Source organism: Bombus vancouverensis, chromosome 4, assembly GCF_051014615.1.
Source record: "Bombus vancouverensis nearcticus chromosome 4, iyBomVanc1_principal, whole genome shotgun sequence".
NCBI lineage: Eukaryota > Metazoa > Arthropoda > Insecta > Hymenoptera > Apidae > Bombus > Bombus vancouverensis.
The window spans coordinates 13854865-13881957 of record NC_134914.1 but is presented as its reverse complement, the minus strand read 5'-3'; the positions used below and the strand labels follow the sequence as shown (position 1 = coordinate 13881957).

The window sequence follows — 27093 nt, the reverse complement described above, 5'->3', positions numbered from 1 at the left end:
AAAGCATTTCGATTTCTGCCAGCAATTTGCTTAAAAAATATTGAATGAATATGTAAATTAGTATACAATAGTAATGTTTATATATTTTTTTAAATGAATAAATGAAATGCAAGTAAAAAGGCACTATATTTGGGTATGGGAAACAATCAGGTATTTAGGCCTCCCTAATTTTTTTCTTGACCAGTTCCAATAAATCACAGATCTTTCACTAAAGAAGTTACGCCGTTGCGATTGAACAATCTTCATTCTATTAAACATGTAAAGTCTTACTTGTTTGGTACTAAAATATGCATGTTAAGAAGAAAATCAGTGTGAATTATAAACAGCCATATTTAAATCAGTTTCGGTGTTATTCAATAATATATTGGAAGCATAAAGTAATGTTTAGTCATATATCACTTTATATAAACTAGGATGGAACCATTATTCTATAAACAATGAAATCTTTCTTTCCATTGTTAATCATACTTGACTAGTGGGAAAAATTATTAATTGGCAAGAGAATGTTTAATTGCTCCACGCACACCATGCCATATTTTCCAAAATGACGGATACGCTTCATCATTATCTCATGTTATGTAAAAAGACCGGTGTTGCTTTATATTGACTGTCGAGGATGACATTCATCTAATATTCATTTCATTAAACAGGCGTTTCATGATCAGTCTCTTCAATTCTTCCCAATCTCCATGCATTTGGATCTCCTGCTGCTGCAACGTAATAACATAAACATTTTTTATTACTACAGAATAACAATATGCTAATATGAATTAAAATATGAACTAATATATACATGATATGTCAATATATAAAATCTATTTATACGCAACCACAACAGAATATATCTTTAAGATAAAATTGTATAAAACTAAATTATTGGAACATTAATAAACATGTGAATAAAGAACCCCCCAAAACTATATTTAATCTTGAAAAGAATTAAGTGTTAAATAATTCTAAATACATCATATAACAAAATAAATATATGTAACAAGTTATTATACCAGAGTAAGTTTTCTTTTCAAGTTCTATAATTAGTACTTCAATTTGCATCGTATTTGTAACAGTACTATGTTTTTTACTTAACTACAAATCTTTAAATTAATATACTAGGGTATAATTGTCAGATATATGGTATTAAAATCTTTCCATTTTATTGAATCTGAGCAATAGTATTGTGACAGAACCAACATTGTCAATATAATTGAAATATGAAAAAACATACAAAGACACAAAAACAACTCACCTGAATACAATAACCAGAAGAAAATAAATGAAGTTACCCAGTGATATTTGTATAACTGTATGGATATCCATTGCAGAAATATAACATATATCACGTACAAATTTGTGCTAAGTATCTGCACAGTTTGTGTCACAGGAATATTATAGGGAAGACTGAACATTGCTGTGTTGTACAGGATGTAAAGGAGGTGTACGTAGGTGATTAATATGATGCAAAGTGTTGTTCAGCACTTCCTGAGTCGTGTACAGCAGCGGCATTCTCTCTTCTATCCAAAGCAAAATCAAAATTGATGCAAAATTATAAAAAGTGTATGTTGCATATTCAAACAAATTATAAATCTAGATTGTTAGTTTTACTTCAGCGAATACATGCACCAATTATCATGCAAAAGATTTCTATATATTCAACATATACATTTCAATATTTATATATTTACTTAAAGAATAATTGCTCGACATAAGAAAAAAATATATAATTGGCAGAATATAAACATAAACTACTAATACAGGATAGTAACGTTTATAAATTGCAATGACAAAAGCTTTAAAATTATTCTATAATGAAAAAAATTTACATTACAGAATTTTTTAGATCAAATTGTGTTAGTAATATATAAACTTTGTGATAAAGATTTGTATTTCTAAAAGTACATTACGCATGATACATGCTCATGCCTAAATATAAAAAATATAAATATATGTGATACTGTACATGTAAACTGCCGTAATACATTTTCAAAATATTGTTTCAAATCAATTTAGACAGTTTTAATGACTATAATTTATATAATGGGTTTTTTATATATTTAGATTTTCTCTAAATTATAATATCTATAATATCTTTATTTGAAACAACTTTTTGTAATGGAAAAAGACTTTTCAAATTGCATAACACATTTAAATTAGAACTACCATCTACTTTTAAAATGATATCATTAAGGATGATTAAGTGTATTTATATTATTATATTATACTATATTCACGTTTTATTTAATTTTTCAAAGGGCGCTTTTTAAAAAAGATAGGAATGTTGGAATAATATAGAAATATTACATCCTTAACAATATGTTTAAGTATAAACATAAAGGCATTATGTGTATATGTTATATCTTATACATATATGTATATGTGTATAGTGCATGTGCATGCTATTTTTTATACATTTAATATTACATTTATTATTATGTTTGTCATAAGTTTCAAGATCCGAAAATCAGTCAGCAAAAATTATTTATGTATGAGGTAATAGGATAATTTAAGTTTCTTTAATATATATGTTGTAGTTTTGATAGATCATCGTACACACATTGCAATGTTATTCAGTTTAGTTTAAATAATTAAGTATTAAATTATCCAATTATGACATTAGAAATATATGCTACTATAAAAACGAATTGTACTTTGTTTGATATTTGTTCATATATTCGGAAAATTATTAATAATAGATTTATAATATTCGTCTATAACTTTTGTAGATTTTATTAACGTAACAAAACAACTATTGCTATAATAGTTACAAGTGTTACTATTGTTCATAAATGCAATATTAAAAAGTACTTACCTTGAAGTTGACGGCTGATGAGAGCAGTAATACCTTGACTATCACCAGTCTTTTTCACAACGAAGAGTTTGGTGTCAGGATCGTTTTCTAAGGCTCCAATACCACTTAAACCAATTACTTGTCCATTTTGCTGTTGATGACTGCTAGCGGCCATCGTTTCGCTAACCTAAGATTATATTACATACTAATATATAATACCTCAATGAATTCATACGTATTATAAATTTTTAAGAAAAACACATACATACCTGCATCAATTTTTTTACTACATCCCTTCCCAAAATGTGATCAAACACTGCCTGCAGAAATTGATCACTAATTATGCTTAATTTTAACTTGTCTCTATGCCATAGTAATATCCTCGATTCTTCCATAGCTGTTATTGATACCTGTTATTGATCACAAATGTATATATTATATAAATACAAACACACACATGTAAACAAATATGTATTTTTTATGAATTTATTTCATTTAATGTGTGTGTAAACTTATTTTGCTATGAAGAAATAGATTTCTACTAATGACTTAAAAAGATGTATAAACCTGAAAGTATTCGTCTGTAGAAACACCAAACCATTCTGGAGAATCCAGGAACTGATGTGGGAAGACAATGTGCAATGCTCTTCCATTTTGCGAAACTACTAACCTGAAGAAATATACACAAAAAAATTTAAATACTACTCTTTGCTTTTAAATTTGATAAAATGTGATTTATTAAGATTTATATTACAATTTACGTTATTTATAATATACACTTACTTCCCAGAAAGTACCAGAGATAAAGAATCAACTTTGGTTACTTTTTCTTGGGCATAAACTTCTTGATATTTCAACTGTCGAATAACCTTCATACAATTTAACACTTTTCTGAACTGATGACGTGATACTCTTAATGGCTGGAACACTGCAATATATACCTGTATGAAAAAGAATGAAATAAAATATTAAATTTATGTAACGTTATTATTAAGCGTAAAAATATACTGTAATAAAAGAAAAACATCTATTTCAATAACCTTTTTCTAAATTACCATTTCACCTTTACATTAGAACAATATATAATTGAATTATTCTATATTACATATATGTTTGTTGAAACTAATATTTTCTCAATTTAAAAAAATATAATGTTAGATTACTAATATCCTAAAAGCAGTGATGTTATAATGAAAATCTATTTCTGAAACTGGATATATAAAGGTGCAAAAAGAAAAGATAGTATATACCTAAAGAATTTGAATCTAATGCAAACACTATAGCCAAACATACAAGCAATTTACTGTAATTAAAATTCTAATATATCTATCTATAACAGCTAAAACAAGAATATTACATCATCTAGAAAAAGTAATATGCTATAAATAAAATTTGGAAAAACAATAAAATATAGTGTATATCTTTGTATTCTACATACATGAAATATCAATTTTTAAAAATGGACAGATATACTTCAATACTTACAACAATATGTTTCTATTGTATAATACTAATTATATTAATTCATACATTATATATTTAATATTTAATCATTTGAAATAATTGTGTAACATGTCCATCTATTCATAGCAATTAATAATAAAGTCACTTTCACATTCAATAACAAAATATAATAAATTTAATATTTATTTAAATGTTCCTTACATAGCATGTATTTTACCTATGTATTTATCTAATTCCAAATATCAAATTTTAAACGCGCTAATATCTTAAATAATTTTAAGTATTTTAAATTGTTTGGTAGATCGGTAAACACTACTCTGTGATATAAAGTCAAACTATCATTCCTTCTGATGCTTCTCATAGCTTACCTCTTCAACTTCCCTTGAAAACTTGATAGGCCTGAGCTTGTAAAGAAGCGTGCATACATGGACGAAGTTGATGGCAACAAATAGAGCATTCCAGAGAGCAGCATCCAGCCAACAAGCTATTGTCCAGCCCCACAAAGCAAGAAAGGCACAGCCCACGAGCAGAGTGCACCTTAAATAAAGTACGCCATGTATGCCACTTGGTGCAAGATGTGACAATAGAAAGAAGGCATTTGCTAGTTGAAAGTAGATGTGGTTCACAGAAATTCCTTGATACGGTTGGCAGGTAAGAACTCCGTACAGAAAGGTTGGAGGCACTATCGGCGAATGAGGAGAACCAGATCCTTGACTGACCACTGATAGACCAGTAGCTGTAAGATGTTTCTTTTTTAAATATTTAATAGAACTAATTATATTTAAAACATTAAGTAATAATGTAGTAATAAAATTTATTACTTAATGATTAATGGTAAATTGTTAAACATTGTCTCAAAAAAGTATTTAGAAAAGTTAGCTCAAAAATTTGTTAACTGGTAAGAATAGTGATATTATCATATATATAAAATATATTACATATATCCACCATATTATATGTACATGCATACATACTAGCTCTATTATCAGTGGTCACATTCCTACATTCGTCATCTTCACGGTGTGTTGAAACTGGTAGTGATACTTCCGATGTAACAGTATTATGGGGGACATTAAACGCAGCTGCATTTGTTAAACTGCCATCAGTACCAAAAGATGTCCAATACAGAAATATAAAAAATAAGATAGAAGCACGCCAGCCTTCTCGGCTTCCTACAGGATCAAAACAGATCCACATCCCCGCATCACCACCAAGCTAAATCAATTTCGTCTTACTCTACAACAATAAAATAAATAATACTTAAATATAAAAAACTGAAATTAAGTTTACACAAAATATGAGCACAATTTAAATTGGTAATTGTTATGTTTCATACTTATTCATAGGAGATGTTAAATTGAATATTATATGCCACTTGTAAATATCCTGTCATTTTTCACATTTCTATTCTCAGCTAAAGTTAAAACTTGAAGACAAATACCATCTTGTGGACATCAAATTAAATAAAGGTATTTGCATTACCAATAGCTGCAGGAAGACTATAGAAACATCTGTAATATGAATATGCATTCATAATAAAGCACAAAATATAATATATGAACCTTTCCATAAATTTATTATGTTTTTCTACTTATTAGAAATGTGTGATTATATGTATGATAACATATCAAACTGTAGTTAAAAGAAATATTAAGAGTTTTATGATAAACTTAATAATTATTTAACATCCTTACTTGATGACACAATAAAATTACCAATTAAAAATGTCAAACTCCAATTAAATGAAAATATTAAAAATTTTGTTACTCTATATAATGGTGAATTTGAAAGATTTTACAAAATTCAATTATTAATAATATTTTGTGAATTTATAAAAGAAGATAATGCTTTCAAATAAATATATTTCATGCTGATTTTGATATGCAAGTGATTGTGGATATTGACGCATGTTATAAAGTATCGTATTCAAATCAATAAATAACTTACTCATGGAAAATTTGAAAGGATGTGAACGTACGCAAGGCATACAGATGAAAAAGTAAACTATAACGTTAAGAGTAATTTGATAGTTAGAATAAACGGAACTCGTATACGAAACAAACTTGCTTATCTAATGAACGTCAAACTAGCATAAAGACGTTGCTTTAGCAAGGAGGAGTAAAGACGACGGTAGAGAATTGGGAAACAGAAGGGGGATAAAATAGGCCACGCGGCCCGTAATTTAAGGTTTGTTCAAAAATTTACTAGCAAACACAACCATCCTTTCAAATAAATAATTACCATCGTACGAAAATTAATTACAATTCAAAATACTAGAGATAAAATACAATAAATTTTTATATTCTATATTTGAAACTTACAATTTTTACAAATATTTATTTTCTTCTAATTATTTGCGTTATTTTTCAGTAATTAAAAGTTTTGAAACCTAAAGTTCTAATTGTAACTTTGAATTAAATGTTTATTATTTTATAAATTGTATATCGTCTACAATTAATAATTTATTATTTTAAGGAGTGTTGAAGTATTCGATAAAAATTTGAATTCAATTTAAATATATTATATTAGAAAATAATATTTGAAGTATTTCCTTTTATGATCTTATTGAAGTAAAACATGTTATCTTAAAATATAGTATTTCTTTTCATATAGAGCGTGCTCTTGGAAACAATTTTAAATTACACATCAAACACAATATCATTAACGAACAAAAATTTAAATCGTTAATATCTGCCTCACCTGCTATATATAGATCTGTATATGTGCTTTTTGAAATTCTTGTTGCTTTGTTTATAGGTAAATATAATAATAAAATGGCAACGGAGAAGGATTTGATTAATGGTATTTATTAATTGCAAATTTACAAAATGTTTATATTTCTTAAGTAAAAAGTATTTTATTACACGTAGTTAATTTATAAACACTTCTCAATTAATTTTTATTACATACATATCCAATTACTATTTAAATATGTAATTTATTTTCAATATTGATATATGTTAATATGTAATGTTTATTTCTGCTATAAATGTACATACTATTTATAATATAAAAATAAGTGGTGTTATAATTAATTATTTCGGTTATATCTGTATCTTTATAATTTATGTATTACATAGTAATTGTTATCAGAGAGTATTTTGTGTTGATAATAACAAATGTTATATTACTAAAGATTGTCCTACTTTCTGGAAAAAGAAAGTATAGTTATTGCATATGAAAGAATTTTATTTTTTAAGATTAATTTTATGTAAAACTTAAAATCATTTAAGTTTTGTTTGCTCATTAATAAACTTATTTCTACAGCAGTCAGAGAATCACTTAAAGCTGATGGGGAGCTTGGTCGTATAAAAGCTGAAATGCGTACAGAAGTCATAAAGTTGTTAGATAATTCAAATAAAGGAAATAAAACAAAGCTTCCAAAGCCACCTTTAGACATTGTATTTTTGAATGAACTTATTCGAGAATACTTAGATTGGATGGGATATAAGTACAGCTCTACTGTATTTATTTCAGGTATTTAATAATGCACTTCATATATAATATACTATATTACAGAAATTAATATATTCATAAAGTACTTAATAAATATCTCTGTTTTAGAATGCGACTTGTCAAAGCAACCTCTTGATAGATTTTTGCTTTTGCAAAGTTTGGGGCTGAAAGAAAGTGAGAATAGTACAAAATTACCATTGCTGTGTAGTATTGTAGAAACATTCAAGAATTTAAAAAATACATGAATATATAAAATTATATATAGACGTATTATTAACAAAAGTAACAAAAGTCTAAAACATTCATACTTAATATTGTTAATAAACAAAAAATATATGAATTATCAAGCCCCCTATTTTTTAATTAATTTGATTTTTGTAATTTATTTAAATTTTCTTTCTTTATATAATAAGATTTTATAGAACATATATAATTTTGTATGGTAAATGATTTCTAATATTTTGTACAACGAGAACAAGGATAAATTAAAAGAATTTCGTCTTTTTATTTCATGACGTCTTTTACATATTGACATTACATTATGAAAGTACAATATAATGCTGCAATATTGGAGATCTTAAATATAATTGCTGTTGTTTTCTAAAAGTATAGTATCAGATTTCTTAAAGATATTATCCACTGAATGCTATAATGTACATTAGTTATTGTAATAAATTTACTTACAGCATTTTAGAGATGGAATTAGAACATGGACAATCATGTAAAGGCCTTAATAATATCTCAAAATTAAATACAAGTTAAATGTCATAGTTTGTTACCCATTCCTTATTTCGTTAAATTTTTCAATCCCAAAAAAGTACTGGCTATTAATAATAAGTAATGAGTCACTAATGTTTGTCCAAATTAACTTTGAACGCTGTTGTAATATTGTAAATATAGAATAAGTCGACTATATCAGTTTGATGCATACAATAGTAAATAATTCTGGTACAAGACCTTACATTAAAAAGCATTCACAAAGAAAAATTACTGTCAGAATTTACTTTTTAAAATATCAGACATCTAATGATGTCATTTGTGCTTTGATTTCTTCTTCTTTTTTGCTTGTTTGTTCCTACTCTTTGATTTTTTTGATTTCTTTTTATGCTTTTCTTCATCTGTACTTGTTTCAGATGAATCTGAATAAGAATCTGAATCAGAACTACTATCTTTTTTCATAGATTTCTTCTTCTTATGTTTTTTATGCTTCTTCTTCTTCTTTTTATGCGATTCATCTGAACTATCTGAATCAGTAGTAGAACTATCTGAGGTACTGGATGAATCTTCGCTACTTGTAGATTTTGATCGCTTTTTAAGTGACTTTATATCCATTTCCTTTTCTATATCTGGCTCATCGAGTTTGAGTTTTTTGGTAGGTAATGAAACCACTTTACCATCTTCACCATCTGATTCTGAGTCAGAAGCACTATAGTCAGGTTCAAAACTAGCTTCATCGAGCATACTACGTTTACGATCTGACACAAGTCTTGGATTCTTTCTTTGCTTCTTTATAGATTCTGTAGCTGGAGGTTCAGGATTTTCATAATTTATTTTAGTTTCATTGCTTTCAGGTTTATCTTTTAAACCAATATTTTCTTTATGCTTCTGTTTCTTCTCTAAGTTTTTTTCTTTATCTTTCTTATGTTTCTTTTCTTTCCGTTTCTTATGTTCTTTGGATTTGCTTCTACTTCGATGTTCTTTCTTTCTTTTCTTATCTTCCTTTGTTTTCTTGTCTCTACGCCTATCATCTTCTTCCTCTCTACTCTTCAAAAGACCTATCTTTGGGATATCATTTCTTTTAAACGTGCAAGATGGCGTTCTTCCTCTTCTTTCTTTATCTCTATCTTTTTCTCTATCCTTATCTATCCTTTCCCCTTTAGAATCGTTACGAGTCGATCTGAAATCTCCCCTCGAATCAATTCTTGGATCTCTTTCTGATCTTATATCGTGTCGTTCACTTCTGAAATCGTTTCTTTCTTTTGAACGATCACCTCGATCTTTATTATCTCGTTTTCTGTCATCGAGGAATACCTTACGTTCACTTCCTGGTATAGTTAATGATGAATCAACGCGTCTATCTAATAGTGGAGATATTCGTTTATCTCTTGTACTTCTAGGAGATCTACTTCTGGATTGATTTTCACTTTTCATCTCACGTCTATCTAAAAAGCTTTTTATGGGACTAATTTTCCTTTCTTTATTTTCATCTACTTTTTCACCCAATCTTTCTTTGGCGGAAAGTCTTGTAGGTGAATAAGTTTCTGGAACTGGTTTGAATTTTGTCCGGTCTAATTTAGCTTTCTTCACTGGTTCCGTTATTTCAACGTTTCTTTCGTTTCTTCCTACATTTATAGTAACGTTCACGCTCTTCCTTGCTTCTCTATTAGGTTCAACTTCAAGTACTTTAGGCTCTGGATTCTGATATAGTACTTTTCTACTTTCACTTATCTTTTTAATTTCGATAGGTCTAATGGCATTTATAGCTTTTTGGAAAATCGCATTTTCTGCTCTTTTTAGTACCTCTGATGTAACTACTTTTGCGGACTTAGGTTCATCCAATTGTATTTTTTCCATAGGAGATTCGCATACATCGTCTGTTTTTTCTGTAGTGTCATCTCTCTCCCATTTAGAAAGTTCAGGCATCGGAGCTAAAAATTCATCCTTTTTTGGAGACTTTTCTTCTAACAATGTACTTTTATCTTCTGCTTCATTTTCTGAAAGTAAAGAATACTTCTCTGTTATTACAGTGTTTATTTCTGCATCGTCTAATCCACTATAAAGGCTATCAATAGGTTTAATATCAGATTTTAACTCTGGAATTGGCTTAAAATTAGGATTAGGGGGATTTGTTCCAAATTCTGTATGATCAATTCTTTCTGGACTGGCTTCATGGAATTCGGGAGGTTCTGGATTCATGGCTAAAGATTTATCTTCAAATTCTTCTTTAATTGATTCTTCTATAACATTTTCGGTAGGAATGCAAACTATCCTACTCTCAATATTTTCATCTTCAGTACTAGGTTTTATAACATCCGTTTTTGTGGGTGACATGCTTTCCTGCTTATTTTCCGCAATTAATTCTTCGTGTTCAGTTGGTTTAATGGGTTCATCTTTCACAATCTCTTTTTGCCCTGATTTTTTTTCTTTTTTCTTTTTCTTTTTCCTCTCCTTTTCATCATCTTTCTTCTTCTTTTTTTCTTTAATTTTCTTTTCCTTTTTCTTTTCTTCATTTTTTTCTTCATGATCCTTTTCTTTCTTCTTTATACGTTCAGGAGATATATCTTTCGTATCTATCCTAGATTTCTGTGAATATGGAGTTGGACTTTTTCTGTTCTTTTTTCGTTCCATAGACCGCCTTTCATAACGTTCATGTCGGTCCCTATCCTTTTCAGTTTCATAATCTCGTTCCCGTCTATCTTTTTCACGAGAACGATTTTTGTCATCTTGTTTGTGACGATCTCTTTCATCTCTGTAACTGAAATAATATTGGTATTATTGTCATAGAATAAAATCAAGTCAATTTAATTACGCTATTTGTAAATGTAATTGACATTTTTTATCTAGATAAAATAACTTATGTGAACATACCGATCTTTATCATAGTCTTTCTTATCTATGTGCCTATCGTCTTCTCGTCGATCCCGAGTATGCCTATCATCTCGTTCTTTCTCTTTTTCCCTTCTATCGCGATCATCTTTTTCTCGTACTCTGTCATCGTGATCTCTAGGTAATCCTTGTCTTTCACGATCTTCGCGATCTCTATTCAAAATTCTTCTATCTCTTTCATCTCTTTCGCGCAAACGATCATCTCGTTCGCGTCCCCTAAAAAAAGTGATAGTTATATATAGTTTTAAATACAATTTGTCGGATTATTTATGGACGAACTATATGCTTATATACCTATCTTCTCTCAAAGGTAATCTATCTCGATCTTCAGCATCATGATCTTTAAGAGAATGCTCGCGATCTTCTTGATCTCTTAATAAACGTCGATCACGATCATCACGTAATGATCTTTCAGAGAGTTCTACACCTGGCGGTGATAGGTCATAGTATCCCTCTGTTCCGGGAGGTGCAACATCGTCAAATCTTTTGTGAGGCACATCTCGTAAAGGACTACCAAAACGTTGATTGGATGGTCCAGGATACCTGCTGACAAAAAATTCACAAAAAATGTTCATATTTTTGTTCAATTACCTCAAAAAGTTATTTATAAGTCATACATTTGATTTATAAAAGCTCAGTGCTATGTAAATTCTTTAATTTATAAGTTATTAAAATTTAAAATAGAACTAAAAATTTTTGTACATTTATTTATATCCTATAAATCTAATTTCAACTTATAAAATTTATTACAATATTTTTATTTATAAATTTATATATCTTTTTGACAAAAATACATATAAAAGTATGTTAGTGTTGTTTAATTATATGTACGTTCATCAATTCTAGAGAAAAAATTACAATTATGCTTTATCTAAGGGTTACTAATTTTTAAAAAATTAATTTGACCATTTTGTTTTCCTTATTGAGGAATTACTATGAAAAGTTAAAACCTTTATATTAAAGTTGATTATAAAACCTTTATACTAAAGCTGAAAAGATGAATGAATAAAATTACCTATTATCAAGTATATTTACTGTCTATTATGTCATAAAAACGAAAAGTAAATAAATCAACATTTATAACTTCAAATACATTATTGTGAGCACAAGAGTAGTATATTGATTGTACTCATTTAAACATTAATATTGCATATTTTACTCACCAACAATGTGCTATTATAACATATAAATACTGTTACATTAGTAAATATGTTGTACAATTTTTAAGTTTTAATCAATATTATTTTGATAACTTTCTTATGAGTATTCTATGACATTTTTTTACTTCAAGCACTGAAAACAGACAAAAGGAAATGTTTTCTCTTATGTTACAAATGTTGATTTGGCCCTGAATTCACCTGATTCAGAAACCATGCAGATCTGTCAATCAGCTGGGTAGCTTCCACAATCTCCAAGCTGGTCCTTGCCGTATACACTTTCCTTGCTTCTGTCTTCTTCTTTCACTTTTTGGTTATTTGTATATTTCATAACGTAATGTCATTATGTACATACAAATAATATCTTATATGCATGCAAATGACAAAATCAATCATTCAATATAAGAATAATAACGAATTAAAAAAAAGGAAATCAACAAAAATATATGTTATTTTCATAAAAATATTTCCTTACGTCGCGTATACAAAATTACATTTTCTTTGCAAATAATATTGTCATAATGATCTTAAAAGAAAACATAACATTAAACGTTACAGAATAAAAAGTACTTATCCCTCTACAATCAAAAACAAAGCTTAATGTTCACATGAATCACAGCATAAAAATAACTAGCTTGTAGTGTTATGAACCTACTTTAGTTAAACGAATTTTGTCATGCTAAATAGTACAACTTTACAATTTTGAACAATATGCTTAACGCATATAATAATGACACTTACGAAAAAGTTTATAAAATCTTTCTGTTCATAAAAATTTCATAGAAATATTAATATAAATAATATTAATACTGTAATAAGTATTTTTCTGAATTTAAAAGTTTCTCCAAACACATTACAGCCTTCCTAATAATGCAAGACATTAATGTCTATTCGCACTCATTCCACTATTATTAACATAACATAATTTAATAAATTCTTTCCTTAGTTTTCCTTCTAATAATAAATTTTAAAATTATTTTAGTACTTACAGAAGTTGATTGTATATATTACAATATTCAAAAATAATTTTGAATTCCTATATTTTTAATAAATCTATATGACTAATATCAACAAATTATAAAGAAGATATAAACCACGTATAATTAACTAGTCATGTGATTATTTACGATAACTCTTCAGTTATGTCAATAAAAATTTCAATCATTGTCTATCACAGATAATACAATACTGAATTCAAATGCTATCAGTTTCCTAAATCATAAACTGATACATTAATGTTGCATGATTTAATAATACAGATAAAATTTGTTATTGGAGAACATGAAATTAGAAAGGATCATTAATAATAAGATCTTTTCTATTTCATTTATTATATTATAATGTTGTAATTAACAACCTTATTTGAACAATATTTATACAATACTTTTTAAAGTATTTTTATAGTAAGACATAAAAATAAATAAATGTGCTTAGACCCTTTCAATTAAATGTTTTCCAATTTACATGGAAATTCTGAATTATATGAAATTATAAAAAAATCATGTATTATTTCAAAATATATTTCATTACCAGCTTATGTTGTTTACTTAACTTTTTCTGCAACTGTTTATGGGTTTCAATTTAGTAATTGGTATGTATGAGAAGCCGAAATTTGTTTAAAATTAATGGAAATATTTAAAACACAGAATAGATATTATTAAAATATTAAGTACAGTATTGCAAAAATATAAAAATATTCATTAATGCAATAAAAATCAACTTATTACGAAATAAATTGATTCCTAAATATATATACATATTCTAAATTTTCAAAATATCTCGATTATCCAGTTTATTTTATTCAGTATATTTGTTTATATATCAAAATTTCATTTTTTCACTATCCAAACTTTCTTTGGGTAATCAAGATCGTAATATTTGAGTTTTATTTCATATGTATTTTGGAACTTTACTCAAAAGAATAAAATATTTTTTAGAAATTATCCAAGTATTTCTACGAAAAATCTCCATAGTACATACAGTATTTTTTAATGAAAAATACAGCAAAAGAATACAACAGAAAATACACACACACACGAGCGCGCGCGCATATATATATATATTTTATATATACTCTTTTTATATATATACATATATACACACGTATATGTGTACATGTGTGCGTGTGTGTATGACACACGCATTCGTTTACACACTCGTCTATAACTTTGTATTGATTATATAGATCAAATCAGTCTTTAGAAAAACAATAACATGAATCTTTTCCTTTGCAAAACATTTTGTTCAAAACGTTGATTTTTTCAATTGAATTTAAAGCTTAATATTTAACTTATATATGTTTTTTAATCCTTATGAACCGAGATTGTTAATGGCTTCAGAGACTTATAATCTACGTCGTGAATAAAGTAATGACTTTTTTGAATCGACAATATATCTAGAGAACAGTCGTTACATTATTTACAACTTAATAATTTATTTAAAAGTTAACAATTATTTCAATTATTTTACTGTAATATTTTCTTAATGTCGAAAATACATAGTAATAAAATAATATTACTATTGTTGTTATAGTCATTACTTTTAATAATTAAATACTTAATTGAAATGCAGGTGAATGAAAATAAATATTTTCAGTCAGGTACAGTTATGTAGGAAAATAAACTCTTTACAATCTAACATTATCATTTTTATATCAACCCATACTCAAAAATCTCACAGCACACTACTATTAACATATCACTCTTGTGACAACAAAAATTTAACATTATTTGAATAGTTGCATAAATTTATATGTTTTTCATTTATTGCTTTTCACAAAATATTTTTAATTAGTAAAATAGATTGACACAATTTCTTGATTTATTACAATCAATTTCTTTCATATAACATAGCATATTTTATTTTAATCCATAAATTATTAAAAATTAAATTTTATTGAAACTTACATGTGCACAAACTTAAACTAATTTATACAACTATTCTTGTGTGTATGCGTGTACGTGTGTGTGTGTGTGTGTTCGCGCGCGCATTTTGTATATGCATATGTATGTATATATACGTATATTCATACATATACATATATATAACTATGCTTTCAAAAAACATATATGTATACATTATCTTTAAAATGTCATAAAATTGATTATTTCGCTTTCGCTACATTCACCATAATTCCGGAGCAGTCTTAACCAGGACAGCAGCATAAGGTACGGTAGACTGTCTGCTTAGCGTGTACATGAATTAAAGTACTATTGAGGCGGAAATACCTGTTGTAGGAATCATAATAGTCTTTCCTGTCCGTAGGTGGAGGTCCCAATGACATAAGTGGTGGTGGATGACTTCCACTGACTAGATGCGGCAGCAAAGGCGGTATATTATGCTGAGCTGCTTGGTTCCTTACTGGATATCTCGGTATTGGTCTATCTCGAGGGGGTAAATCCCTCTCTCGATCTCTGAATTGATAATCATGTGCTGGTGAATCATTGTAGTAACTATTGTATCCTTCTCTAGGTTCACGTGATCTTGGTCGATCCCTTTCACGATCCCTTTCTCGCTGGAATCTAGAAATATTATTCACAATTATCATAAATTAATTAAAAGATTCGTTAACAGTTATTTAAAATGAACATAATAATGTAAGTATACCTTGGAGGTGATCTAGCTGGTGATCGATATCTAGGAACTAATTCTCTATCACGTTCACGATCACGTTCTCGATCACGTTCACGTTCACGTTCACGTTCACGTTCACGCTCGCGATCACGTTCACGATCCCGTTCACGATCTCGATCACGGTCGCGATCACGATCTCGATCACGGTCACGGTCACGATCGCGATCACGATCTCGATCTCGATCGCGATCACGGTCACGATCTCTTTCTCTATCCCTTTCTCTGTCTCTATCTCTATCTCGTGACAAAGATAGTCTAGGAGATTGACTACGTGAATATGATCTAGAACTGTAAATAATATAAAGAATTTCAATTTTATTCCAATAATTACAAATGTTACAAATATTGAAATAGTGTAGAAAATTAAACTCACCGACTAATTGAGAAGCTTCCACTTCTTGATCTACGTTTTGGTGTACGACTTCGTGCTCTAAGAGGTAGAGGTGATCTTGAAGATCTTCGTTTTGAAGGAGGACTCCTAGATCGACTTAAACGAGGTGGGAACGGTGATCTCCGGCCAAATGAACGTGATCTAGATCTACTGTAACTACGAGATCTGGATCGTGTTCGACTTCTTCTCCTATGTTTTCCAAGCCTTCTATCTCGCTCATCTTTTTCTCTAAGCATTCGTTCAAAAGCTTCTAATGGATCATCAATTATACTGGAAATAATATTAATATTATGATAATATACCAATCTACTGTATTGAATAAATAGCAGTTACCTTTATCAAAGTATATCAACTTACCCAGGTGGATTACCATTATGAATATTTCTACTTAATCCTGGTGGTGGTGGTTGCAATCCTCTATAACTAACTGAAAAAATATGAAACGTTTCTAAATATTTCAAACCAAATAAATTACCTATGCTAAAAATTTAGTTGTACAATTTGAAATACAATTGTCCATTAGAATATTACTTACGATGATGTATTCCCCTAATTGGTCTTGGTGGTCCATTATAATTTCGAGGAGGTTGTGATGGTCTGTACCCTTGTTGTTGATAAGGAGGTCTTTCATATCGTGGGGGCCCATAATGGGAGCCTTGCTGATGGGGATATATAGGTATCCGATGACTCATATATGGATCTGGCAATAATGGTGGATTATGTGGGGGTACATTAGGTGGAGGTTGATTATAGCTTGGTTGAGGGATACGATCTTCTCCCGGTGGAAAAGGTAAAAGAGGTGGCTGATTACCAGAAGAAGGCACATGTAAATGTGGTTCATCAACCTGAAATAATAATATACATGTATATATAAATATGCAAATGGAATATTTTTAATAATATAAGTGTAAAATATTTCGAACTTACTGTTGGTGTGCCTGGACGATCTTCAGTTGATCTCCGTATAGCATTGTCATAATGTATATTGGGTGGATAATGTCCATCATCAGATGGTAAACCTTGATAATTTTTTGATGGGGGTGGGTTCATCAAATGTGGCAAAGGTGCTCCTTGAGAATTATAGTCGCTATGTTGTGAATGTCTAGGAGATAATGATCGTCTCCGATTTACTGGTCGCAAATTTTCGATTCTACGACCACGTTCTCCACTTCTAAAAGATAACAATTATATAAATTAAAATAATGTTGGATAGAAAGTTTGAAACTATAATTAATTAGATTAGGCTAGAAACAGTCTATATACATAGCTATAAAATACTATTACAAATTATAAAATTAATCCTATAAAATAGGTGTCAGTTTACTACTTAAATATTTTTACCTATCACGATGTCCATCCCTGCTGAAACTTCGCCTACGTTCTCTTGATTGTCTTTCACCCGGATATTCATTCTCACGTTCTTTTTTTTCACGACTTGGAGGATCACTTCTTTCTCTATCTCTTTCTGGTGAACTACCAATTGCAGGTATTGGAAGTAATGGTTCAGTTCCTGGAGGTGGTGGAACTTCTGTTTCCTCGTCTGTTGTTAACTTTGTTACAGTATCACTTTGCAAATCAGATTCTGATGCTGTTTCTGGAACAGCTATTAAAAATGATATTTAATATAACAATTTGTATTCTATATTTCATATTGTTGAATAATTAAATGATGTTTGCAATATCTCATATCGATCGTTATGAAATTCGGAAGGTAAACTACCTTTATATTTGAGGTTAAACATAACCTATATCAACTAATGAAGTAAATTTGAGCATAACTTATCCACTATGTAATATTGTACGTTTATGTAATAATCGAATTTCATTAAATAATACGAAACAATCTTTTTAAAATCGTTCTTATCCTGTAATTTTATTGATAAAATATAATTTTGTAACAAAGATTGTATCAAAAATAATTTTTCATACTTTAATAAAATAAAAAAAGATGTATATAATTCAAAATGCTCTTTTTAAGAATAAATTTTAGCAATTAATATGTTAAGTTACGCTTTAAAATTTTCCAACGTTCTCTGCATTTCTAAAAATTTATGGATTGCCTTTCATTTTACAAAAATATAGAAGCTATGTAATAAAACTTAGATATTTAAAAGTTCTACTCACTAGTTGTTTGTGGTTGTGTAGCTCTAGCAGGAAATTGCTGTTGAGGAGATTCAAAATTTGTTGTTTGTGATTCCGTATATTCTTGAGAGGGCACATTAGTTGTGTTTGAAGATTGGACACTTTTACTTTGGTTTGGTACTTGATTTGTTGCCTGGTCAGCCTTTTGTTGTTCTAATTGTACTATAGGCTGTCTGTTTGTTTGTGGAGATTGTCTATATGTCTGTCTTTTAGCATACCCAGTCTCATTCTTAAAATTCATTACAGCATTTCGTAAAAAGCGATTGGGGATAAGAGTTTCTGGTGAAACATCTTTCTCATTACAATCTGGACACTCATGTTCTTCAGATTCTAATAAGAATGTCCGAATACCTGTTATACACATATTATAAAAATGCATTAAAAATTGATAGTAAATTCTAATAAATATAAATATATAAAAATTAAAAAAATTACATTCATCACAAAATGAATTTCCACAACATGGTATCATTACTGCGTCTGTTAAAAGATCTTTGCAAATATTGCACAATAGATCCTCTGGGATCTCTGGCTTTTCTATAGCAGGTTCAGGATCTTGTGAAAATGGTGGACGTTCCTTTTTACCTTCTTTATATGCTTGACTGAAAATTAAAGAAATAGTTAAACGAATTTTAAAAGTATATAATATATTTATTGACTTTATTAATCATTTTATATATTAGAACATACTGATCAATAGCTGGTACAGCATATTGACCCGTTGGTGTCATCATAGCACCAGGAACTCTTGGTCCTTCAACTGGAACCATAAAACTCCTAGGAATACCTGTACTTTTCTTAATTTCTATAGGTTCCTGATTTGTCCCAAGTGGACAATTTTTAATCCAATGTCCAGGTTGATGACATTTGTAACAACGATAATTTGCAGGTACATCACCAGTTTGATTAGCTCCACGTATTTTCATGTAACTGTTAAAGATATACATCATATGTAGAATTTTGGTATACATGTCAGATAGAAAACAAAAAAAGAATAAAACCATATACAAGATAGAATAAAATAAAAATTTTGCTCGTAAAATGGCATACTTTGATGGATCATAATCTTGTGTAGATTGAGTCATCATTGCCCGAATTTTGTCTTCTTCAGAGCCATCAAGCCTTGTAAGATCTACAGCTCTGCCTAAATTGGATTCATCTTTTAGGTTACTAAACGAAGGAGCATCATTTCTGTCCCATGATCGCTTTTGTTGAACTGTTAATGGAACTCTAGCAACAATAAGGCTAGTATTTTTTGCAATTAATGCATTATCATCCGTATAATCTAAAAGAATCATTTCTATACTTTACAAAAATTGGTATTTCTTATGAAAGTATTATAATTATTTGCAAACAAATATATAAGAAACAATGATAAAATATTCTATATTTGCCTTCCTTAGTTTGTGCATTTGTTATTTGCAGATCAAAATCAGTGTTCTTTCCTATACGTTTTTGATGAAAAATAGCCTTCTTCAAATCTGCTACGGAAATATGTAATCCATCAAAGGATACAGTATCATAATCTAAGGTAGATTTGAATTTATAGTGTACTGACATTTTTGTTATTTATATATCCTGAAAAGAAACAAAGAAAACTAAAAAAATAGTTATTTACAAAAAACATTGAAATTAAATGCATAAAATTTATAAAAATTACAAAAAAATGTTTTTATAAATAAACAAATTTTAATAATAAAATAGTATACTTATAAAATAGCAAAATGTCTCATTTAATTTATGTATATATGAATATATAGTCTTTGTTTTCTTATATATATAAAATTCATACAAATCACTTAATAAATAATTTAATAAAACTTCAACATAACATTTTACACAAACAACAAACTACATTAGTTTAGTTTATAAACAGCTTAAATATTCTCTTCATTATTCCTTTAGAAATTATGCCATATCTTTTCCTTTTTCTTGAAACTAAGCAAAATATTAATATTACACTTTAATAATCTTTATACAAGCTCAAAGTAAACACTATATTCATAATTTTATATCACATAGTTATTTTAATGCAATTAATATATAATTCCCTCTTTCAAACACAAATTCTATTTGTTTCAACAAAGGTTTAAACAGTGTTTTATGTTAATTATTTTGAAATATAATAACACATAAATAACAACAAATAAATATTATACAAACGGATTTAAAAATACTACTTATGACATTTAACAATAACATTAATAGCATTAATATAATTTATGTTACATTACATTACTAATACATTTGCGTGTACGTGCACGCACACGCGCGCGTGTCTATATTAATCCAAAATATACATATATCTTCCATAGTATCAAAATATTTCGTACAAACATTGAAAGTCTTCCAAAAAATATTATGTGTAAATAGTTTATTTCTTAATGAATTTACATTCATCATAATACATCCACATATATAGACACATCCACAATAAATTCAAGTACATGTACACATATCTATACATGTATGTGTATAAATGAGCATATATATACATATAATAAAAACGCCCATATATATTACAAGAATTAACAAATATAAATAAATAATCTTTTTTAAGTGATGATAGCTTGATAAAACTAGAAACAATAAAATGCTCGATATTGGCTAATTAAAAACGCATTAAAAATGTTAGTGAGGTTAAGAATCAATGTTAGAAAATGAATGTAAATTGGAATATGAATGAAGAAAAGAGAAGGAAGGGAGAATTATTACTTATTCACTACAAATACTCACTACAAAATGAATAAATTCAAATAATGGAAGCGATAAATGTATATTCATCCAGTACATACAAATATGATTTCCAACTTCTAGCATGTTGCGAGGAATAGTCAATTTTTGAAATATTTTTTATAAACCCCGAAATCAAATGTCTAACCTGTACACACATACACGTATTGACTGCGATAAAAGCAAGACATTCTGAACAAAACACTGCAATCGCATAACCGAAAAACACCAAGTGAATAATTCAATCGTCTATAGTAGCAATGACACAGTGAGTTTATAGATGGCACAATCAATAACATATATACGTTATTTCTTACCTTCAAAATAATGTTACAGTTTGTTGCATTTAGTATACTTTATTTATTCAAAAAAGGAAAATAATATTATCAGATGATAGATCATAATATATTATTTAGTACATTTAAATAAATAGGTTATTATTCTCCATGCATTTTAAAAACTTTTATATTATGCTACCTAATATTCTCTACGATTATAATAAAACACGAAGTATATCACTGACGATCTAGGGACATCACATTCAATCAAAACTCCATCAAAATGTGAAAACGATTCTCTCACAAAGTATCGACATAATTAATGCACGAATTATTGAACAAAATTATTAAATGAATGGTAGTACAAATAATATATAACAATATTTATTACTAAAAATGTATTTGATTATACAAAAGTAAAGATTATGCATAGAATGTATGCTATGTTCATTCTAATAGAAAAGGAAAATGAATAATTCTTTATAGATTATATCTAAGAAATAAATTTCAATTAATACTTATAATGTTGTATTTTATATTTATTACAAAATTATTATAAGCTCCAAAAATATACAATGCTCAATGATTATATATATATGCGTGCATATGTTTAGTTTATAGGATACATTTGCGCGTATACTAAATAACAAAAATTTTATTTAATTTTATATAAAAATTAAATGTTTTAAATTTTCCAAACTTCTCTTATTTTAAAAATATTCGGTTTAAAATTTTGTAAAATTAGTATAAAATGGATAAAAATTATAAATTTGTGAAATTCCTTCTCTTTATTCCTGAAAATCACTTATTTTTGTTTGTTAAGATTATTAATATTTGTTAATATCGATTTACGAAATGTATTATAATGTATTACATTTGTAAAAAATAATATTGTAATTGATATCAACACGTAATTCAATGTACAATTTTGAAAAAGTATTTTTAATACTACACATTCTTGTAATCAGCATTAAGCTCATAATGATATTATTTCGAGATCATTAACGTAATTACTTAGACAAATTTATACATAAAAAAAATTGAAACTTTATCATAAGTTTTAATGAGTTATGAGAACACTTGATATAAGAAAAAAATTGTTGTGTATTTTTCACTATTAAAATATTTATAAAATTATTACCGCAAAACTTCAATTTTTTGTTTTATCATAACAATAAAATATGTAATGACATTACATATTATGATATATATGTATATTAAAACTATGCATGATTTTTATATCATTAGTATAATATGTACATATACAGTTGATAATAGCATTGTTGACATTCTAGCAATGGGTCAATTATACTAAATAATAAAACTTATTTTTAATACATATCAGACCATAAACATTTAACTGTAAAAGTATGAAAACTTACATTTGTTGACTTTATCAAGCTCCTTAAATGCATTATATATTTTTCTATTATTTGTATTTTGATTACGAAATCAAAATTGATTTTATTATGCTTAATAGTAAATTTTATATATTTATCCATAAAATAATTAAATTTGAACTCAAATTTTATTTATGTTTATCACTTGATTCATTGCATTGTTACCATATTCTTGACAACAATGCTTTTACATTATTTGATCTCATAAGCAGTTATCACAATAAAAACAAGGTCATATATCTTTTTAAACTAATTTTCAAGATCTAGTTAAACAGAAGTATTTAACAAAGCGTGTTTCAGGTATAAACTTATTACATAAAACTTTTTTCGGTACGTCTGGATTTAAACATAGATATAAGTCCTCATTAAGTCACAAAAATAAATTAACAATACATGTGCGTTTGTTGACTTTAAGTTATGCACATTTGTATAATTTCGATAATTTTATAAAATTGATAATGCTTCATATTGACACAGAGGACCTTTTTTCATATTATAGATGCTATTAGAATGCAAAGTACATAATAGTTTCTTTCATAAATTTAATGTACAGTATAATTCTATACAATATTTACTTTCATACTAAATTATTCATTATTTTTTATTTCTTTCTGGGCCCGAATTATGATTTATAGAATTTTCCATATACTTATTATTTATACAGACTTTGTTACAGTTTTTATGCAAATTACAAGAAAATAACTAATTATCTTTTAATCATAAATTCTTCTATACATTAAATTTAGCAAATTTTCTATTTATTAAATACAATAATGTTACTGAATATTATCCTTACTTTACTAATTGTAAGTGACAAAGCAAATCATATTATCGATGATTTTATTCACTTTGAAATATATTATATAAAAAGATCCTCTATGCGAACAACAATTATTTTTAAAATTATTATATTTTGTCTTAAATGTTGTACTTCTCGTAAGTATTGCAGATAAGAGGGCACTGAATATATATTTAAGCATACTTATGATATTTTAAAAATATCATCAATTAATTTCTAAAGTAAGTCTATATGAAGCTAAAAATCGTTTGTAATGATCGAACCTGCAATGTAAATATGTAGCACATTTATATTGTATGCAAAAATATTAACGAGTCATACATTTGTTTAATGATATATTAATTATCATCAATTTTTATAATTTTTTAGTATTTTCGAAAGACATGGCACTATATACAAATGTGTAATGAATGTTATTATATTCGAAATATGTTTATCAATAAATTTTAATAATCATTATTCGCGATTTCAATCATGGTCGAGGCTTCAATTATTGACATTTAAGAAAATAAATAGGAACATAATTTAAATAAATCATACGTCCATTTAAAACACTATCATAAACTATGATCACAAATGACTAAATTTGTTTTACAGTAGCATGTTTACTCCAGTAAATAGAATTATGTCATATATTCTATTTTAGTGTGATATCAAATAAATTTTAAGAATTTTTATATAATTGCATCTTTTTTTACATCTATCGTTTTTCTTTACCGATATCTTCACATAATTTGAGAAATATTAATGTCTTAAAAGTTGTATACGTTCATACATACTGTATCACAAATTTAGATTATAGAAATTTTGTTCTAATGTGTTCGTTAGATGTGCAAAATTTTATATTTATATATATCCCTGAATAAAATCCTTTGAACAGTAATTTTTTTAAGAAAGAAGAAAAATTATTTAATAAATTTTCTTGTATTCGATAGTGCATAAGAAAAAATAAAAAATAGTGAAAAAATTTAATAATATAGTTATTTTTATCATTTCAATATTAAACAATTTTAAATATTTCCGTTCAAAGGTTAAATATATAATGATAATATTTGTTTATAATTAGAACTTTTTTCGAATATTAATTATCAATAGAAACATCTTTTATATCATCTTTGCTGATATTTTGGTTCATTTGATCATTTTCGTATTCTACGAAGTCATCAAATAAACTTGGCCATGCTTCTGCATCATCGTAAACACTAAGATCATCACCAATACTTTCAGCAAAATTTAAAAACATATTCCATGTATCTCTAGGTATGCCTCGAACATGATGGCACTCCAAAAATTTAAGCCATCTTGACAAAAGAGGTGGTTCACGTATTGTGAAAACAAGCTTCCAGAGAACAATTGCCATATCAGCTGGTAATATTCTTTGACCGGAATTAACATCTAAACCGAATCGGAATGTAAATCGATAGAGATCTTTGAATAAATCATTGTTTACAGTTAATTCTTGAACAATTTCTGGTAATCTTGCTTGTATACCACGTATACTGTCTACTTTCATTGCTCTCAAACCTATTACAAATTCTTGACGTGTAAATTGGCACATCTGTTTAGCATTTAATTTCCAAGCAAGAACAAGTACTTTAAATTCGTCTGGTGACAATTGTAGATCATTACAAAATCTTTCTATACCATCAGCTAAAATTACATCCTCATGTGAATCCTGTAGGAATGGAAAGCAGACATCACTCCAATGTAACAGGTACATAGATGAGTATAATAATAATAATGAACTTCCAAATTTCACCTTATATTGGTCAAATAAAGCATTTAACTTGTTTTCTGATGGTTCTTTTTGTTGTTTTGATTCAGTGGTTGTATTAAGACCAGATGATGTTCCAGATCTACCCAATGGTGATAACCGTGCATAAAATCCCCTTGACGAACGTAAATTACTTTGTACGGTAGGCATAGATCCACAATTATCAGATCCTACATTATTGAATGTTGATAGTGTGTTTCCATTTATATGTGCTTCAGGCACTAAGGGCCCAGTTTGTTGGCAAGAATTTAAGAATGAACCTCTCAATTCCATTGTTTCTAAAATCATTACAATTATAATTTACAATTTAGGTTATATTAACACAACCTTAATTGTATATAACTTTATTAACATTTATTAAGTGTATCAAAATGATATGAAAATAACAAAAGTAAAAAATATAATTTTTCCCTATGTATGAATATATATATATATAAAATTACAAACAATATATATTAAATGTAGAAAATAATCATATTACCGTCTTTATAATCGAACGATGAAGAGCGAGTGGCAGTGGTTGGTGGAAGAGACACCTTAAAGCACGAAAAACAGTTTCCCATTGATGCTGTCCGTATTTAATGTTAAAGACAATTATTCCATGCATCAGTAGTTCAGTCTTACATTGGCAGTCTTGATCAAAAGCTAAACAACAAAACCAAAAGACAAATGACAACATAACATGTCATGTATATTACAATGTATTATAATAAATTAAATATATTATAAACATTCATGTGGTTTTAATACATATATATATATATATATGTATTATATATATGTAAGTATATATATATATATAAGTAGTTAGCAGTTTTCATATATCGTATGCTGATTAAAAATCATTATATTGATACAAAAAATTTTCAATTAGATACAAAATAATTATTTTGTTGAAAATATAAACTTAGTACATGGATATACAATAATATATCGTCCTAAATTCATAATTTTATTATTGAAAAGATATTGTAATATAAAAAGTACGATATATTAAAAAGATCTTTTACCTTATTATTGAGGAGGATTTTTGGTCTACCTGGGTCACAATAACCCCAGTAAAGACCCCCCGCAAAATATCTTGCTTTGCCTTCATTCATTAAATTCCCACAAAGTATTTATTTCGTAATTTGTCGTAGCTAAAGTTAAAAAAATACTTCAGTTCCAATTCTTTTGAACATTTCATTTAAATGACTTTTAAGTTGAGTTTGTATTTGACTAAACAACACCGTCATTTGTAACGATATAACCTCATCAAACGATATAATGACAGTATCATTTCATGTATGAGACATACAGTCAAACCGATTTATTTCCTATTATGTATGAAAGAAGTCTGTATAAAAAAACACAGAAACAAAGATATATTCTTCGTATTTCAACACATAATAAAAAAGTCCCTTCAAAATGAAGCAACAACGAAATCTTTTTCGTAAATTCAGTGTTGATATGCTATGGAAGTAATAGTCACTAGG

The 27093-nt window shown here is 27.6% G+C and overlaps 4 protein-coding genes across 8 annotated transcripts; 1 reads left to right on the top strand and 3 right to left on the bottom strand.

Moving 5' to 3' along the window:
• Positions 1–107: 107 nt before the first annotated feature.
• LOC117156633 (popeye domain-containing protein 3) lies at positions 108–6336 on the bottom strand. Of its 3 annotated transcripts, none has more exons than XM_033333848.2 (9): positions 6197–6336; positions 5586–5760; positions 5224–5485; positions 4618–4985; positions 3569–3726; positions 3353–3455; positions 3055–3195; positions 2807–2972; positions 108–710 (listed from the first exon to the last, which is right to left on the bottom strand). In XM_033333848.2, the coding sequence occupies exons 3-9, from the start codon at positions 5444–5446 to the stop codon at positions 643–645; spliced, it is 1227 nt and encodes a 408-aa protein (XP_033189739.1). In that variant the 5' UTR covers positions 5447–5485; positions 5586–5760; positions 6197–6336; the 3' UTR covers positions 108–642. The 3 variants fall into 3 exon arrangements, with proteins under 3 accessions (XP_033189739.1, XP_076474401.1, XP_076474402.1); XM_076618286.1 differs by lacking the exon at positions 108–710 and adding an exon at positions 1253–1511; XM_076618287.1 differs by lacking the exons at positions 108–710; positions 5586–5760 and adding an exon at positions 1253–1511.
• Positions 6300–7963, top strand: LOC117156638 (centrosomal protein 20). 2 transcript variants are annotated; one of them, XM_033333855.2, is made up of 4 exons: positions 6300–6436; positions 7007–7051; positions 7517–7726; positions 7814–7963. In XM_033333855.2, exons 2-4 carry the CDS (start codon positions 7024–7026, stop codon positions 7948–7950), a joined length of 375 nt encoding a protein of 124 aa, XP_033189746.1. In that variant the 5' UTR covers positions 6300–6436; positions 7007–7023; the 3' UTR covers positions 7951–7963. The 2 variants fall into 2 exon arrangements, with proteins under 2 accessions (XP_033189746.1, XP_076474405.1); XM_076618290.1 differs by lacking the exon at positions 6300–6436 and adding an exon at positions 6476–6494.
• A 227-nt stretch (positions 7964–8190) lies between these two features.
• LOC117156632 (something that sticks like glue) lies at positions 8191–21636 on the bottom strand. Of its 2 annotated transcripts, none has more exons than XM_033333844.2 (16): positions 21371–21636; positions 20029–20212; positions 19685–19919; positions 19325–19564; positions 19070–19236; positions 18617–18985; positions 17834–18095; positions 17420–17663; positions 17028–17337; positions 16850–16919; positions 16475–16762; positions 16075–16389; positions 15696–15989; positions 11606–11857; positions 11294–11527; positions 8191–11180 (listed from the first exon to the last, which is right to left on the bottom strand). In XM_033333844.2, the coding sequence occupies exons 2-16, from the start codon at positions 20192–20194 to the stop codon at positions 8738–8740; spliced, it is 5889 nt and encodes a 1962-aa protein (XP_033189735.2). In that variant the 5' UTR covers positions 20195–20212; positions 21371–21636; the 3' UTR covers positions 8191–8737. The 2 variants fall into 2 exon arrangements, with proteins under 2 accessions (XP_033189735.2, XP_033189738.2); XM_033333847.2 differs by having other exon boundaries at positions 11606–11854.
• A 1334-nt stretch (positions 21637–22970) lies between these two features.
• SCCRO3 (defective in cullin neddylation 1 domain containing SCCRO3) lies at positions 22971–27069 on the bottom strand. Its single transcript, XM_033333852.2, has 4 exons — positions 26629–27069; positions 26100–26263; positions 25604–25896; positions 22971–25519 (listed from the first exon to the last, which is right to left on the bottom strand). Exons 2-4 carry the CDS (start codon positions 26179–26181, stop codon positions 24926–24928), a joined length of 969 nt encoding a protein of 322 aa, XP_033189743.1. The 5' UTR covers positions 26182–26263; positions 26629–27069; the 3' UTR covers positions 22971–24925.
• Between the last annotated feature and the right edge of the window lie 24 nt (positions 27070–27093).